The sequence below is a fragment of the Panicum hallii genome, chromosome 2 (assembly GCF_002211085.1).
Source record: "Panicum hallii strain FIL2 chromosome 2, PHallii_v3.1, whole genome shotgun sequence".
In the NCBI taxonomy this organism is placed as follows: Eukaryota; Viridiplantae; Streptophyta; class Magnoliopsida; order Poales; family Poaceae; genus Panicum; species Panicum hallii.
In genome coordinates, this window is record NC_038043.1 from 47,923,771 (window position 1) to 47,938,319 (window position 14,549).

The window sequence follows — 14,549 nt, forward strand, 5'->3', positions numbered from 1 at the left end:
GGGCGGCACGGCGGCAGCAGGGAGGGGGAGTCCGGCTGTCCGGGAGGCCAGAAAGGAGGGAGGGCGAACGTGACGGGGACTTCTCACGGGCGGTGCCCGGGCTGGCCTCGGCCGGCCATTCAATCGGGCGCGGCCGTACGGGGTGGGTCCTCATCCGGGCGCGCGGCGCGGGGAAATGGCCAGCGTGCCCCCCGGCGCGCTCGCCGGGCGGGGGCAGGGCCGGGAGAGCTCGGAGTAAATGAGGCGCGGTGGCGGCGGCGCGGGTGGGGTGGGGCGGGATTTTTCTGGTGCGGCGTCCGGTGTACGAGGGCGAGGCAGGCAGGCTGGTTCGTTCATCGGTTGGGTTCGCTCGCGAGACGGTGGCCGCTGGGGCTGGGCTGGCACGGCGGGGCGGGGAGTTAAATGCCGCGCGCGCCCGAGCGGCGGGCGAGGCGGTACGGGGCGACGGACACACGGCCACCGGACGCGCCGCGTGCCGTGCCGAGCCGAGCACCCGCGCGCCCAACCAACGGACGGTGTACTCGCGCACGGGGAGGCGGTGGCACGGCACCGCGTGGGCGCACGGGCACGGGCGTGGTGAGGGCACGGCAGGGGCGCGTGTTGCGGCGCCGGCGGGGCGTACACGCCTCGCGGCGGCCGTGGCGCGAACCGTGCTGAACGGCATGGCGCTGCTCCGTGAACAATCCGGGATCGTAAATGGAAAGATTTGAGAAGACGATGACAGTCCAGGAAGGGATTCTCAGTCACGCGGGCATACGCATGCACGCGCCGGTATTAGTAATGAACAACTTTGATTAGGGGGTGCCGATGCTGGCCTGATCAAGCCACCGCGCCTCTGGATACGCCGCCAGGACTTGGGAGTAGTCATGCACTCGACATGTTAAGCGACCGTTTGATTGATACCTTGTAGTGCCTAGACTTGCTGCTCTATCTATCCTCTTTTGGTTGTGGGATTTAGACGTTCTTGCGGGCTTTCCTCTCTGGTGTTTGTGCCTCATCTCTTCCCTTTCCGCGATGCAAGCTTCACTTCTCTCTACTAGCTAGTTGCTGTTGGACGATGATCATTGGTTCAATTATTGTGCCTAGGCATGCAGCCAAATGCTCGAGCAATGAAACTTTTTTACGGAGCTGATGATCATCGGGCATGCGTTATTACGGGCCATCGTCGTCCAGACTGAAGCAGCAGCGTGGCATGCACGCCGTACGCCGGTCGCTGAACTCCATCAAGAGGTAGCAGCGCGAAATATAGTGAGCTCGATCAGAGTTCAGACGACGAGCGAGTCTCGGATGCTGACAGGTAGAGGTAGCCAGTAATGGCCTTGACAAGAACCCTCGCACTGCGAACATCTACCCAGCATTGAGTGGCACTGATGCCGCATTCATGCATTTTTCTGCGTACTCTTAGCTTCCAGGAACCAGGAAATTCATTATTTCCCATTCAGTTGGATATGGACAAAGTTCGAGTTATATCATGCCCGTTGGAGGACTACTTGATACTTCATCATCATCTCTGAAAAGGAGTGGCTTCAAACGTCCAAGCCACCTGCTTTTCAAGGAATCAAGTCGATGGCGCTGGACGAGCATGAACATGCATGCGTGTTTGACTAGGTATGGGCGGGCTGCGTATACGAGGACAAGGAAGAGAGGCGGCAAAGGAGGGAGGCGCGCGCGGGCGTCGACCGCGCACGGCGTGCTGGGTGTTCGGTCACGGCTCGCGATCGTCAGGCTCGGCGACGACAAGCTGCCAGGCGGGGGAGGGTGGGGGTCGTTGCCTGCAGATCGACGTGACGCCGGCCTGGGCGACGAAGGGTGAAGGCGGCGTATGCATGCGGCGAGGACACGGTTGCGCCATAAAAATGGATGGATGGGAAAGGGCGGCCGTCTTCCTCGCAGTAGCTAGCGGTTTCTTGGTACAGTTACGTCGCGACGACACGCCCAAGCGATTCCCATGGCCCACATGCGTAGATTGCATACCAGCATGTGCATCGTCTCTTCATTGGCGCTGCTGACTGGCGAGATGATCAGATCGTGGACAGCGGAAGAACAGACCAACACAGTGCAGCTACCAGTTCGATCTTCCGATCAGCTCCAACTCTTTTTTTTTCTGGATGTTTTTCTGATTGATTTTTGCAACTTTGCATGAGTAACCTTCAGTCTTCAGTCTTCAATGCTTCTACTCTTCACTCTTCAGTCTTCAACACCTCTGGAATGACTTTTTCAAAAAAAAAAAACACCTCTGGAATGCCATGATGCTCCTCCACTGGATACGATAGGGTTTTCATGGTGCTGCTGCCTGCGTCGTCGTTGGCGGTGTGCGTCGTTTCCGCGACGAGACTTTTGACTGATGCTGCTGAAAACAAGACCCGTGCATGCGCGGTGTATTCATAGCGTAACTGATCACCGATCAGACTGGTTGCAGCGGCAGCGGCAGCAGCCACCATGAATGTGCGCTTTCGACTGCCACAGGAAAGCCGCAGCCACCTTGATTGCATGTCTTGGGGTGCGGGAACCAATTTAAAAGCGCCTGCCGAGACGGAGCAAAAGCGCGCAGTTCGTTGCAGTCAGTGCTCAGCAGGCCGGCGTATCGTCATCAAGAAGACATCAAAGAGGTGAATGAAGAAAGCCTGAAGAAGAGTGAGGAGTGAGGACCCTCCTCCGTTCATTCAGAAAAAAAAAACATGAATGAACTCTAGGATTGCTTGCATTGGGCCGCGCCGTCAGACTTTCCCTGGAGTCTGAGTGGACTCTCCCGTATTCCAACGCGCTTGTTGGCCCGGTTATCCACTGACCCCAGTGATCTACTACTGAGAACATCAATGATTCGATGATCAAGTTTCATACTGAAGAAACACAAGTGCAGGAAGGCCGAAGTGCTTGAGCCGTCAGGGTGTCGTTAGTGGTCGAAACCGAAACCGAAACTGGAGAACCCGTACAAAATGCATTGCTCAGACAGACGCGGTAACTACTATTGGTGCTTGGGGGCTCCTAACCTGATTGCTTCTTGTGGATCCGAAACATCTGCGCGATTGCCATTGGATCGGAGCAACGACGCGCGGATGTGCAAATTTCAGGGCCGATTCAGGGATGGGTTTCAGTGCAGAGACATTCACGGAAGGGTTTCGGACTTTCAGTGCAGTGACATTCATGGAACCAAGATGAAATTCATCGCAACATAAATCGCAGATCAGTCGAGAGATAAATTGTAGCTAACGTTATTACCATGTGCGAACGCAAGAGTTTGTATCTGTATTTTTTGTAGTGGCCTTGGACCAGAACAACGATATGCAGATTTCTCATACTTGTGCAAATTTCAGAGGTGACTCAGGGATGCATTCAACAAAATTCCCAGGGTCAAACAAGGGGAGGCAGGGAGATCACAAGCCAATTTCTTCATGATGCACCAATTTGGTCCAACTGACCGAGCCTGTCGGGCCCAGGAAACAACAATGCCCAGGGCAGTTGCGTTGTGAACCGTACTCGATTGAGAAACGTAATCTGCGCGTTACGCAACAACCAGAAAGGGAGATGAACCAAGAACTGGACAACCTGAAGAACAGCAGAGAAGAATGCAACAATCATTCGACATGAGTTACTCTTACATTCGTTCTAATCTTCCAGTGCATAAAAAAGTTCGATGATCCTACTGAATACTACGAGTGATCGGATCATAGAACAAGAACTTCCTATTGCAAGATCAGAAAAAGATTGCAACCCTGAAACCGACATCTAGTGGTTTTGATCTTAACACAGATCTTCGTTCTAGGGTACATACAGAGAGATCAATGTTGACATTCCGACCCTGTTCTTTCTTACATTCTTCAAATCATCCAACGCGTAAACACAAATAAGACGAAGTGCTGTTCTCGTACTTGTGTGCAAATTTCAGAGTTGACTCGGTCAGGATGCATTCTACAAAATTCCACAGACCGGTCAAAAAAATCATATTAGTATGTTTCTAGCTTTGATAGATCCGGGACAGAGTGACAGACCATGCGTCAACGCGAAAACTTGGTCCAAGTCCAAGAAGGGGAAGCAGAGAAACCACAGGCCAATTTGTTCCTGATGCACGAATTTGGGGTCCAACAGACCAAGCCTAGTGGGCCTAAGAAACAACAATACCCAAGGGAAATTTCTATGTGAACCACTCTACTTCAAAAGGTGCTCAAGCAAGAACTAGACATCCTGAAGAACATCAGAAAAGAACGGACCAAATTGTTTGACAACGCCTGTTCTTATATGTATTATTTCAAATCATCCAATGCATTAAAAAAATTCAGACGATCGTACTGATGAGTAGCGTCCAGATCACATAACAAGAACCTCCTACTTCAAGATCAGACAAAGATTGCAACCAAGAATCCGACATTAAACTAGTACTCAAATTGAGTAGTTTTGACCTATGTACACAGAGACAGACGCTGGCATTACGTTCTTCGAATCATCCAATGCCTAAACCAAATTCAAACGATCCTAGTGAGCAGTGATGACCCCATAAAAGCTCAAAAACTTCCTGACTGCAAGACGAGACAGGCCAATTGCAACCCAGAAGCCAGCACTCTAGCACTAGTAGCCCTGATCTGTACACAGCGCTAGATGTTGGCATGCACAGTCGTCTAGCACCCGACGGGATACCCCATCACCGCACCAGCCGGAGCCGCCGGCTTCCCCAGACCTGCGGCGGCGGCACAGCACGAAACGCCGCTCCCGCTCGGGCCGGCGGCATCCACGGCCTTCCCTGCCAGCGGCGGCGGCGCCTTCCCCTGAGCCGGCGGCGCGCCGTCGATCCTCCTGACGGTGAGGTTGACGATGCCGTTGCGGCGGCGCACCCCGGAGCGCCCGGAGTCGAACAGGCGGTAGCTGAGGCAGTGCAGGTGCCCCGGCGGGCCGACGGTGAAGTCCTCGACGGGGACGCGCGCCGCCGCCACGGGCTCCGCTGCCGGGCGCCCCCCGCTGCCGGCGCGCGTGCGGCAGATCTCCACGTCCAGCGCGGGCGCCCCCGCGGGGAGCGCCACGCGTACGGCCTCGGCCCAGTACGGGAAGCCGTGGCAGTCGGCGTCGGCGTCGGCGCGGGTGGGCGCGGAGGACGAGGCGGTGTGGACCACGACGTAGGCGCCGCGGCACAGCGGGCGGCCCGAGGCCACGCGGACGCCCTCCGCGGACACCACGGTCACCTCGAGCGTCATCGCCGGCGCCGGCATTGCCGTCCCTGACCCCTTGCGCGCCATGTGCGCTGCTGCGGACCCCGATCGGCGGCGGAGAAAGCCTAGGACGGTCGGGGTGCGCACTCGACTCGATCGATGGAAGAACACGGCGGCTTAGGATTAGGAATCGCGCGCATCTGATTATATGGGCGGAGGCATGTTGGTGGAGTCGGGCACGCTGATTCGTTGCTGCGCGTTTCGGATCGAGTTGCCGCTGCGCGGGATGCACGGCGCCGCGCGATCACGGAAGCTTCGGTCCACGCGGCGTCGTCGGTGCGCGCCCGCCAACGATCGAACGAATGGGATTCCTGTCCGGTCACGGAAGCTTCTGCAGCACTCGTTTTTGTATAGCATCCAATGCTGTCGATAATCGATTCAGCCTGTTCGGTCATACCATAATTCGGCGGAATTTGTATCGAAGCTATCCAATCAAGCGCGCGCAATTGCCGGGAGCGTGCATGTTTTAGATGGGGAAAGTAATAAAATAAGACCGGTGGCACATTATTACTGCCGAAAAGGTTTAGCACGCGGAGTCTAAAGGAAATGAGGTTTTGCTTACGGGTCTTTAACGTCAACTACTGCCAATGGTGTCGTGATTGCAACATATCCAAAAGTCAATGGTGTGCGTCCGATGAACTTCATATTCTGGAACACTCGATGAACTTCATGTGGAGAGACTGAAAGCATGAAACGTCTACTCATCCACGTGGATAGACCGAGACTTCAGTTCAAAAATGCTGGCTCATCCATACCGTGGATTTCTACCATCTACCAGCAAGATTGACTTTGACCTATCAAATGGAGATACAATGTTCCAAGACCAAAAGTATCCTTTTTGCTCTAAGCGAGAAGAAACCACCACGTCCTGTGCAGGGCGGGGGATAGTCATCCAAAAGTTGAGCGACCAAAGAGGGACTCGACCCACCCACTGGCTACTATCGGTCATGCAAATGCCATCGTGGCATTGGGAAAAAAGAGGCGGCAGGGAACAACTGAGAAAGCCCAAATCATTTCGCCTGACCCTACCACCAATTGCCCATTGGCATCCACACCCTCATCGCATAATCACTTCAAGAAATCAGGCCCACATATAACCACGCCGAGCAATCCCCTTTCCGAACAGGCCCACATATAACCACGTATCCTTATCTGACCAAACGTGTCGTTTGACTTGTATCACCAATCTGGTGAGCACGCGGCTCCAGTCAAAACCCACCAAAACGAGCGACGAACAACATCCAGGAAACGCTGATTCTGACCGCTGGTTTTATACACAAAAAGCATCAGGGGAACGGAGTGCAGATTACAACAAGGGGAGAGGAGTTTCCCAATCCCCCAACTAGCAGAGTATAAATAAACCACAAAAAGGACCTAGTATTATTACGTCTCTAAAATGACAATTAGCTGCCCGTATAATATGGCAATTGATTAATTGGTGGTACTAGAAGCTTCTACATGCTGGGGCGGGCCCACTCACCTGGAGTTGGACCCGTCTTGGTCGGACCCGGCGCCCTGGTCCAGCCCGTTGCAGGGCCGCGCCGAGTGGTACACGGGCGTGGGCCGGTATATGGGCCACGGGTGCTGGTCCGGCGACGCCTCCTTGCTGCTGCCTGATGGATGCTGATGCGGATCCGACGCCTCCGTCTTCACCTCCGCGCCGGAGCCGCCGTGGTCCGCCGGCTCCTCGCCGGTGCCGTCCTCCTCCCGCGACCGCTTCAGCCCGATGGAGACGCCGAACAGCCTCGCGGCCTGGTCGGGGTCCGCGTCGGCGACAAGGCCCGCGGCCGCGGTGGCCAGGCCCGGGCACGAGGGCATGAGATCGAGGATCGCCGGGGGGAGGGGCGGCGGCGGGGGAGCGGCCTCCGAGGACTCGCCGGAGCAGTTCACGACGGAGGACAGCGCCGCGGAGGCGTCGAGCTGCTGGGAGGAGGCGTACTTGGTCATGAGGTGCAGGATGTTGTTGCAGAGCTTCTTCATCTGCCCGAGCTCGCGGGTCAGCCGCGCGTTCTCGCGGCGGAGGCGCTCGTTCTCCCCGCCCGTGTCGCCCGACGCGGACGCGCCCCCGGAGCCGGACGGCACCGCCTGCAGGTGGTCCTCAGCGGAGCCGGAGTTGGAGGAGAGCACCTGCTCGTCGGAGGAGAGCGCCGGCGAGCCCGGCAGCGTCACCGGCAGGGCCATGGGGATCGGCGCCGCGGCGACCGTCACCGCCCCGGACGCCGCGGCGGCGGCGGCGGTCGCCAGAGCCGCTCCCGGCGCGGCCGGAACCGGCGCTACCTTGCGGCGGTGTATGTCGCAGAGCAGGCGCTTCTCCCCGCGCCGGAAGCAGTCGTTGGCGAACTCCCATCGGTCGGGCACGATCTTCCTAAATCCCTACATCACAGCCAAGGAAATCCAAGCACATCGTCACTCACAAGACATGGCGCTCCGTGGGGAGCCAAAATCCCAGCCCCAATCCAATTGAAGAAACGAGCTAGGCGAGCACGTATCCTACATAGGTGTTGAGCTGCCGCACGAAGCTGGAGAAGTTGTTGTGCTTGAAGTACTTGGGGAGGAGGTCGCGCGCGAACTCCGCCGGCCGCCACACCACGAACGTGGAGCCGTCCTCGTTCCACGAGATCACGTCGTCCTCCGCCGGGTCGTCCACCAGCTGGTACGTCTTGGTCAGGAACGGCGTCGGCAGCGACCTCTGCCCCACCGCCTCCGCAGCCATCGGTGGCGGTGGCGCCGGGGCAGGCGCGGGCGCAGGGGGCTCGCTGCCGCCAGCCTCCCCGGTGGCGCCGCCCTGCTCGGCCATCTAGCCACCGCCGCAGCCCGGCCGGATCTGAGCCGGGGAGACCGTAGCTTCCAGATGCGGGAACGAGCGACTATCGCGTTGGGTGGAAGGTACGGAAGAAGAAGCCTTCTGGAAGCTTCGATTGCGGAATAGGAAATTTTTTATACTCCAACGGGAGGAGCACGGAAATGAGAGGGGGAGGAGAGAGAGACGGTGGGAAAGGCAGCTGCTGCAGCTGCACGAGCACGAGGAGAAAACCCGACCCGCTTTGTGAACCGGACTACGACAAAAACCACTCGTACCGAGAGAAAGCTAGCCAGGTGGGTGGGCCCAGCCGCCTAGATATCTCGCTGCGGCGCTGTGCTGGGCCGTCTGATGCGGCTCTGGCGTGGCACCGACGGCTGGGATCGGAGATAGCGCAGGATTGGGTTCTCGGCGCTCGGCGGAGTAGGGGCGGGAGGGCGAAGCAGAGTGGTGGGCCGAGGAAAGTGCGCGAAGGCCGGAAGGTTCCCTGGCTGTTTCACGCCCATTCCTTCTGGAAGGTTCAGATAGGCGCGGAGGTGGGCCAAGGTGGACGGGACACGTGTCGACCGTCGGGCCACGGATGCTGGATGGGATAAGATTTTTTCTTTATTTTTCTATTCTTTCGATGTCGTGCACCCAACCATTTCAGAAAATACAGCTAGAGACCTCTGGCAAAGAAATAAATTATATCAAGGGCAAAGAATCGTCAAGTTTTAATGCAAAGTACGTATTTGTATATGACCACATATTAAATTTGAGTGACTTATATTTTTTTAAAAAGAGAAAATATCATGAGTTGCTGAAGGTATTTTAACGTCATGAAAGTTTGCAATAACTCAAAAGAGAATGGATGAGTAAATGCGAATTTTTACGTATTTTGTGTAAAAACCAAAAGAATCATTTTAGAATTAAAAATCTTAGGAGAAAATGTCATATTCATTATCTTTTTCTATAAGATTGTATGATACCAATCCTATTTAGATTAAACTCATCGATTGCTCCTATCATATAGATACATTTCATGAGATGGATGATATACCATTTCTATATCTAATCTTGTCAAGAGTCCGAGAGGTCAGGATAGAGACCGGACAAGTGACTAGCTTGATTTTCACAGGGCGATCATTGTTTCCATCTGCTTCAACTTTCCTTATGGCTTCATGCAAACTCAACATAATCATTAGATATATGAAAATGTCCAAAAAAATTTCAGTATGTGTACATGAAACTATATCTACCTACATGTCATACTAGAATAACATCAATTCAGATCAGCCGCATCTACGGCTCTACACTTAAAACTTGACAAAGCACAAATAAACTATAGAGAGCAGGGCTCGCAGTGGGCCCTCGTAGAGCACGTGATGGAGTATGGGCTGGGATAAGGGAGAGGGAGAGGGAGAGGAAGAGAGCACGCGGGAGGAAGAGATAAACACGGGAGAGGATGGATAAGGGAAAGGAAGAGGAGGCATCACCGCGATGGTAAAGCCCATTGTCATATGACCCGGCGGTGATGCCTGTCAAACATATCACCGCCGGGTTGTAATCACCGCTGGTTTGAAACCAAACCGAGGGTGATGAGAAATTTTAAATTTAGATGAGGTACAATTATTTAAATAAGGACAAAATATTGAAACACCTTAAAACTTTTAGAAAAAATTATAAAATATTTTAGGGCGTGATGAATCAAAAAAATATAACCCATGAAACAAGTTCTATAGTCTTCAAATACAATATTCTAGATTGTAAAATTGGTTCCACGAGGCTCTGAGTTATTCATGTGAGATTCTCTTGTCAATTTTTTCTAAGGCCTTTTGGAATTGCTTGTTTTATTCTTTTCCCATCCTTTTTTTTGTTTTGTGTGTGTGTGGGGGGGGGGCTAGACGTTTATAAAATGATAGGGTAAAATTTGATGTACTGAAGAGTTAAGGGTCCAAATATAATATGATTTGTAAATTAAATGATGATTTGTAAATATAATATGCTTGTGTAACAAATTAATTATGTGGGCATGTAACTGAGAGCAGATTCAAAAGGACAAGGAAGGTTCATAGTTTTGTTAGCAGAAGGCACGTAGACAAGGCCGAGGGAGGTTGTCAATATCTAGAATGGAGGACTCCTAGATGTTGTCATATATACATCAAGTCTAGCACAGCAAATACTAAAGACAAAAGTGATGCTTAGGAGCTAGTGGGAAGTAATAAGGGGCACTCGATAACCCCATTTGTTTTCTTAACCCTTTTGCAAATGTTCTATTTATGCTGTTTGTTAACAAGCACACACTTAACATGGCAGGGTGAAGACTCAGAAAATTTGCAGGTATATTGTCGGTACAGCACTGATTCTCCTAAGCAGTCAGCGATCAGGGACCAATGGTGTGAAGGATCAAAAGCAAGTGCAGGGGAAACTAGCCAAGCGCAGCTTGTGGGACGAGAAAAAGAACAACCCAACCCCACGTTCCAACCATCTGAAGTTGCTCGGTAGCCAGCCATCACATAACATCGCACATCAGCGCCGGCCGGAACAACGTCACAAATATGCCTAGCTTTAGCCCTATCCAAATACGGTAGCCATTTCTCAATCTGATCTTAAAGAAGAGAGGCATCGTATGGAACGTTTGTAGTCATATTTGAGTGGTCTCTGTACTTATTACATCTCCCACTGATCGGTTTCAGACAACTATGGATAATTCAACCCGGAGTTCTGATGAATCCGCTCTACTTCTTTTCGGCACTGCCGCAATAGCCAAACGGGTTCTTCTTGGCCCAGTGCCACTGGTCCCTGCACATCTCATCGACCCCGTACTGGGCTCTGCAACAAGAATAGCAGCTCTTAGTTTGCATGTTTTGACCAAGAAGTTAGATTACAAGTTATCAATCATTGGTAAATGGTAAGTATTCAAAAAATGCGGATAAGCTAGATGTGTCACTGTTCAGAGCAATTACCTCCATCCAAGCTCCCTTTCAGCCTTCTCGGTGGACGCGTAAACCTCCGTCGCGTCACCCGGCCTCCTGGGGCAGAACTTGGTGGGAATCTCCTGCAGATTTGCAGCCAGAAACGTCAGTTTCGGGTCCCTTTCTACGGATTAGCTAGAGAGGCACGATCCATGCACGGATCGGACAAACCTTGCCGGATGCCTTCTTGAACGCCGCCACCATCTCCACAACGGATGTCCCGCGCCCTGTGCCCAGATTGTAGGCCACACAACCTACCCAGAAAGATCAAGAGATGAACACGAGATACTACGGTCAAGTGGATGCGATTGCTGAACGTGTCCTGCCCGAAATGGTTACCGATGTCAGGAGTGTCGAAGAGCTTGTTCAGCGCGGCGATGTGCCCGTCTGCCAGGTCGATGACGTGTATGTAGTCCCTGATCTGCAACACACCAATCGATAATCTGTCAGTGTCAGTGACTGTTTTGTGACGAATTTGCAGGCAAGGATCTGTAGCAAGGGCGGCGGCGCACGCACCGCGGTGCCATCCCGGGTGGGGTAATCGTGGCCGTAGACGTTGAGCTCGGGGAGCCGGCCGACGGCGACCTGCTGGATGTAGGGCAGCAGGTTGTTTGGAATCCCCTTGGGGTCCTCGCCGATCTCGCCGGAGCTGTGCGCGCCGATGGGGTTGAAGTAGCGCAGCAAGACGATGCTCCACCCCGGGTCCGCGCGGTGGTAGTCCCGCGCCATATCCTCCAGGATAAGCTGCAGCAGCGACCCGAGAAACACCGTGAGGGGGCTTGCTTGGCAAACGACGAGAGCGTCGCGGCCGTTACGCGTCGTGGTCAACGAGAACACCATCTGCGCGATTTGGTTGGCGGTTTCGATTCAGCGTGGACATTTTTACCTTGGTCCTGCCGTAGGGGTTCGCGGCCTGCAGCTTGGCATCCTCGACGCACGGGATCTCCTCCGGCCAGCCGTACACAGTCGCCGACGACGAGAACACCATCTGCGCACAAAGAGCGCGGGGTCAGCGATCGTGGCGGCGGCAGCGGCGCAGTAAGGCGGCGTAATGTGACGCTGGCAGGCGAGAGGCGGAGCGAGCAGCACGTACCTTCATGCAGCCGTGCTTCTTCATGGTCTTGTAGAGGTTGATGGTGCCGACGAGGTTGTTCTCGTAGTACATCTCCGGGTGCGCGACGCTCTCCCCGACGGCCTTCAGCCCGGCGAAGTGGACGACGGCGTCGTACCTGGCGGACACGGAGGGCACAGCAACGCGTGGGTGTCAGCGGCACGCACGTTTCTGCGTTCGAAATCGAGCACCGAATAGACTCGAAATGCAATGAGGAATTGAGAAGAGGAGGGCACGCATGCATGCTCTTGGATGGATCGATCGGTCTCGCACCTCTTGGCCGCGAACACCTTCTCCAGGTCGTCGACGCTCCTCAGATCCCCCTGAAAACCCCACGCGCCAAGGCAAAACCGATCGAGAAATGAATCAGGTAGGCGCAATGCAAGGGGGAAAGCGTCACGAACACGACTACACGAGGGCTTGCTCGAGCGAAACGGCGGGCGGGGGTGGTGGGTGGGTACTACGCACGAGGACGAAGTCGAGGCGGGCGGAGAGCGCGGGGCCAGCGATGAGGCGGACGCGGTCGAGCGCCTCGGGGACGGAGTTGTGGAAGTTGTCGACGACGGTGACGCCGTAGCCGCGCTCCAGGAGGCGCAGCACCGTGTGCGTGCCGATGAACCCCGCGCCGCCCGTGACCAGCACGCTCCTCGCCCGGCCCCCCGCCGCGCCCCCTCCCCCGCCGCCGTTGCCGGCCTCCGCTCCGATCGCCATGGGACCGATCGATCGATCTGTGCTCTGCGCTCTGTGTGCGCGCGGCGGCGCTGCCCGCGTGGCGTGCGGTTCGGTGTTGATGCACGTTGCTCTAGAGGCGGCGCTTGCCAGCTGGGGGGCCCGGGCGGGCGGGGATATATACACCGGGTCCGGCGCCGTTGGGGCGCGTGCCGTGCCGAAAGAGGCCAGCGCCGCGTGACGGGCTAGCACGCACGCGGACGCGGTGGTGCGTGGGGCGCGGGCGCGCGGCGGGTCAGATGCCGATCGGGCTCGACCGGTGCGCCCGTTGCTGCGCGCCACGGTGCACGGCTGGCTCGCTGCCGCCTGCTTGCCGAGTCGCGGTCGGTTCTTTTTTCTTCCCCGTTTCTTCAAAGAGGGGTCTTTGCGTTCTCCGCCGGTCGCAACGAAGCGAGCCCGGCGGCGGCGGCCGCCACGCCTTCGGCTTCGCGTCCGTGGCAGTCGGCCGGGGCTGTCGACAGAAGGGTCGGGCCGGCCGTGCCGCCCTCGCCCGACTCGGCAGGCTTCTCGTTGCCCCCCGCTCGGTCACCAGCGCGCCTATCGGCGTCGCCATCTCATCCCAAGCGATACGGAGGATAAGCGAGAATCCAGCGGCGTGCTTTTTACTTCCTTTTTTTTTTCCCACGGCGAGCAACCGCCACCCGCCGGGCCGGGGCGCTACCGTCGTCTTCTATTTGCGAGTCAAGACCAGGACAGAGGTTGGCACGATGATGCATGCTGCTGCTCTCCGGAGGAGCACGCAGCTTTTTCTGAAGTCTGAACGTCGCTGAGATAAGTAGATAGCCTGAGCATAAAAAAGGGGTGCACGGATATGTAACAAAAACGCAAAGCACAAAAGTTAAGCGCGTCTTGACATCGGCTTTGATCGAATCCGGCTTATAAAAATTATCAGCACTAACTGGCGCTGTAGCGCAAAGAACGTGGGCTCGCAACTGGTGATCCAATGGACAATTTTGTTCACCTTGAAAAGATCTGGAAAAAAAAAATGGAACCCCAGAGCCCCCGAACCAGAAAGCAAACCTAGCCATGCTTTTTCATGGAGATGCAGAGGAGTGCAGGAAACGTCCATGGCGTTAGTGTTCGGCATGGCACTCCTGTTCCTACACATTCTTCTTTTTTTTTGTCTTGCACGCTAGATATGGCTGGATGTTCCTGTAACGGACAGGACAGAACAAAGTTGCAAAAAATCAAACATGCCAGTCTTCTACAGTAATTGAACTCCTCTACGACGCGATATCTCAATGATATGATGAAGACGAAGCATGAAAGTTGTGTGCCTCTCGTCATCAGGGCTCATCAACTTTTAACTTTAAAAGACCTGCACCGAGCCACTGATCCACGATGTAAAAAAAAATTTGGAGGAAGCGCAAAGAATGCCGGATCGGTCCTGCGACTGCTAGATTTTGATTATCGCATTCCTCTAAGAAAAACCCAAGTATAGTATAGTTCTCATCATGAAAAGATTCCGAGGGGGGGTGGGGGGGGGGGGGGGATGCAAGCTTCAGGGCCCTTGAGGCCTGGAACAAGGAGCCGGCCATGCAGATGCAGAGGAGTGCAGGAAACAGACACGGCCGGCACTGATATCCGGCATGGCATGCTTGCCCATCCTCTCTTCCTTTCTTGCACGGTTGAACTACGGCTGACCTTCCTGTACATAACGGGTAGAACACAAGGTGGAAAATGGTGCAAGCTACCAGTCGCCCAGTCCCTTGCAATAATTGAAGTTCCCAAACGTACAAATATCTCAATGTGTTAAT

At 54.9% G+C, this 14,549-nt stretch overlaps 3 protein-coding genes across 3 annotated transcripts; all 3 read right to left on the reverse strand.

The window, feature by feature from the left end:
- Positions 1-4,287: 4,287 nt before the first annotated feature.
- On the reverse strand, positions 4,288-5,497 carry LOC112882162 (BON1-associated protein 2). The gene has a single exon (XM_025947149.1). The coding sequence runs from the start codon at positions 5,223-5,225 to the stop codon at positions 4,614-4,616; it is 612 nt and encodes a 203-aa protein (XP_025802934.1). The 5' UTR covers positions 5,226-5,497; the 3' UTR covers positions 4,288-4,613.
- A 941-nt stretch (positions 5,498-6,438) lies between these two features.
- LOC112882161 (heat stress transcription factor B-2c-like) lies at positions 6,439-8,240 on the reverse strand. Its single transcript, XM_025947148.1, has 2 exons — positions 7,693-8,240; positions 6,439-7,571 (listed from the first exon to the last, which is right to left on the reverse strand). Exons 1-2 carry the CDS (start codon positions 7,993-7,995, stop codon positions 6,675-6,677), a joined length of 1,200 nt encoding a protein of 399 aa, XP_025802933.1. The 5' UTR covers positions 7,996-8,240; the 3' UTR covers positions 6,439-6,674.
- A 2,317-nt stretch (positions 8,241-10,557) lies between these two features.
- On the reverse strand, positions 10,558-12,909 carry LOC112881441 (UDP-glucose 4-epimerase 3-like). The gene is made up of 9 exons (XM_025946123.1): positions 12,532-12,909; positions 12,337-12,386; positions 12,046-12,181; positions 11,839-11,940; positions 11,469-11,696; positions 11,292-11,373; positions 11,124-11,206; positions 10,944-11,035; positions 10,558-10,809 (listed from the first exon to the last, which is right to left on the reverse strand). Exons 1-9 carry the CDS (start codon positions 12,772-12,774, stop codon positions 10,716-10,718), a joined length of 1,110 nt encoding a protein of 369 aa, XP_025801908.1. The 5' UTR covers positions 12,775-12,909; the 3' UTR covers positions 10,558-10,715.
- Between the last annotated feature and the right edge of the window lie 1,640 nt (positions 12,910-14,549).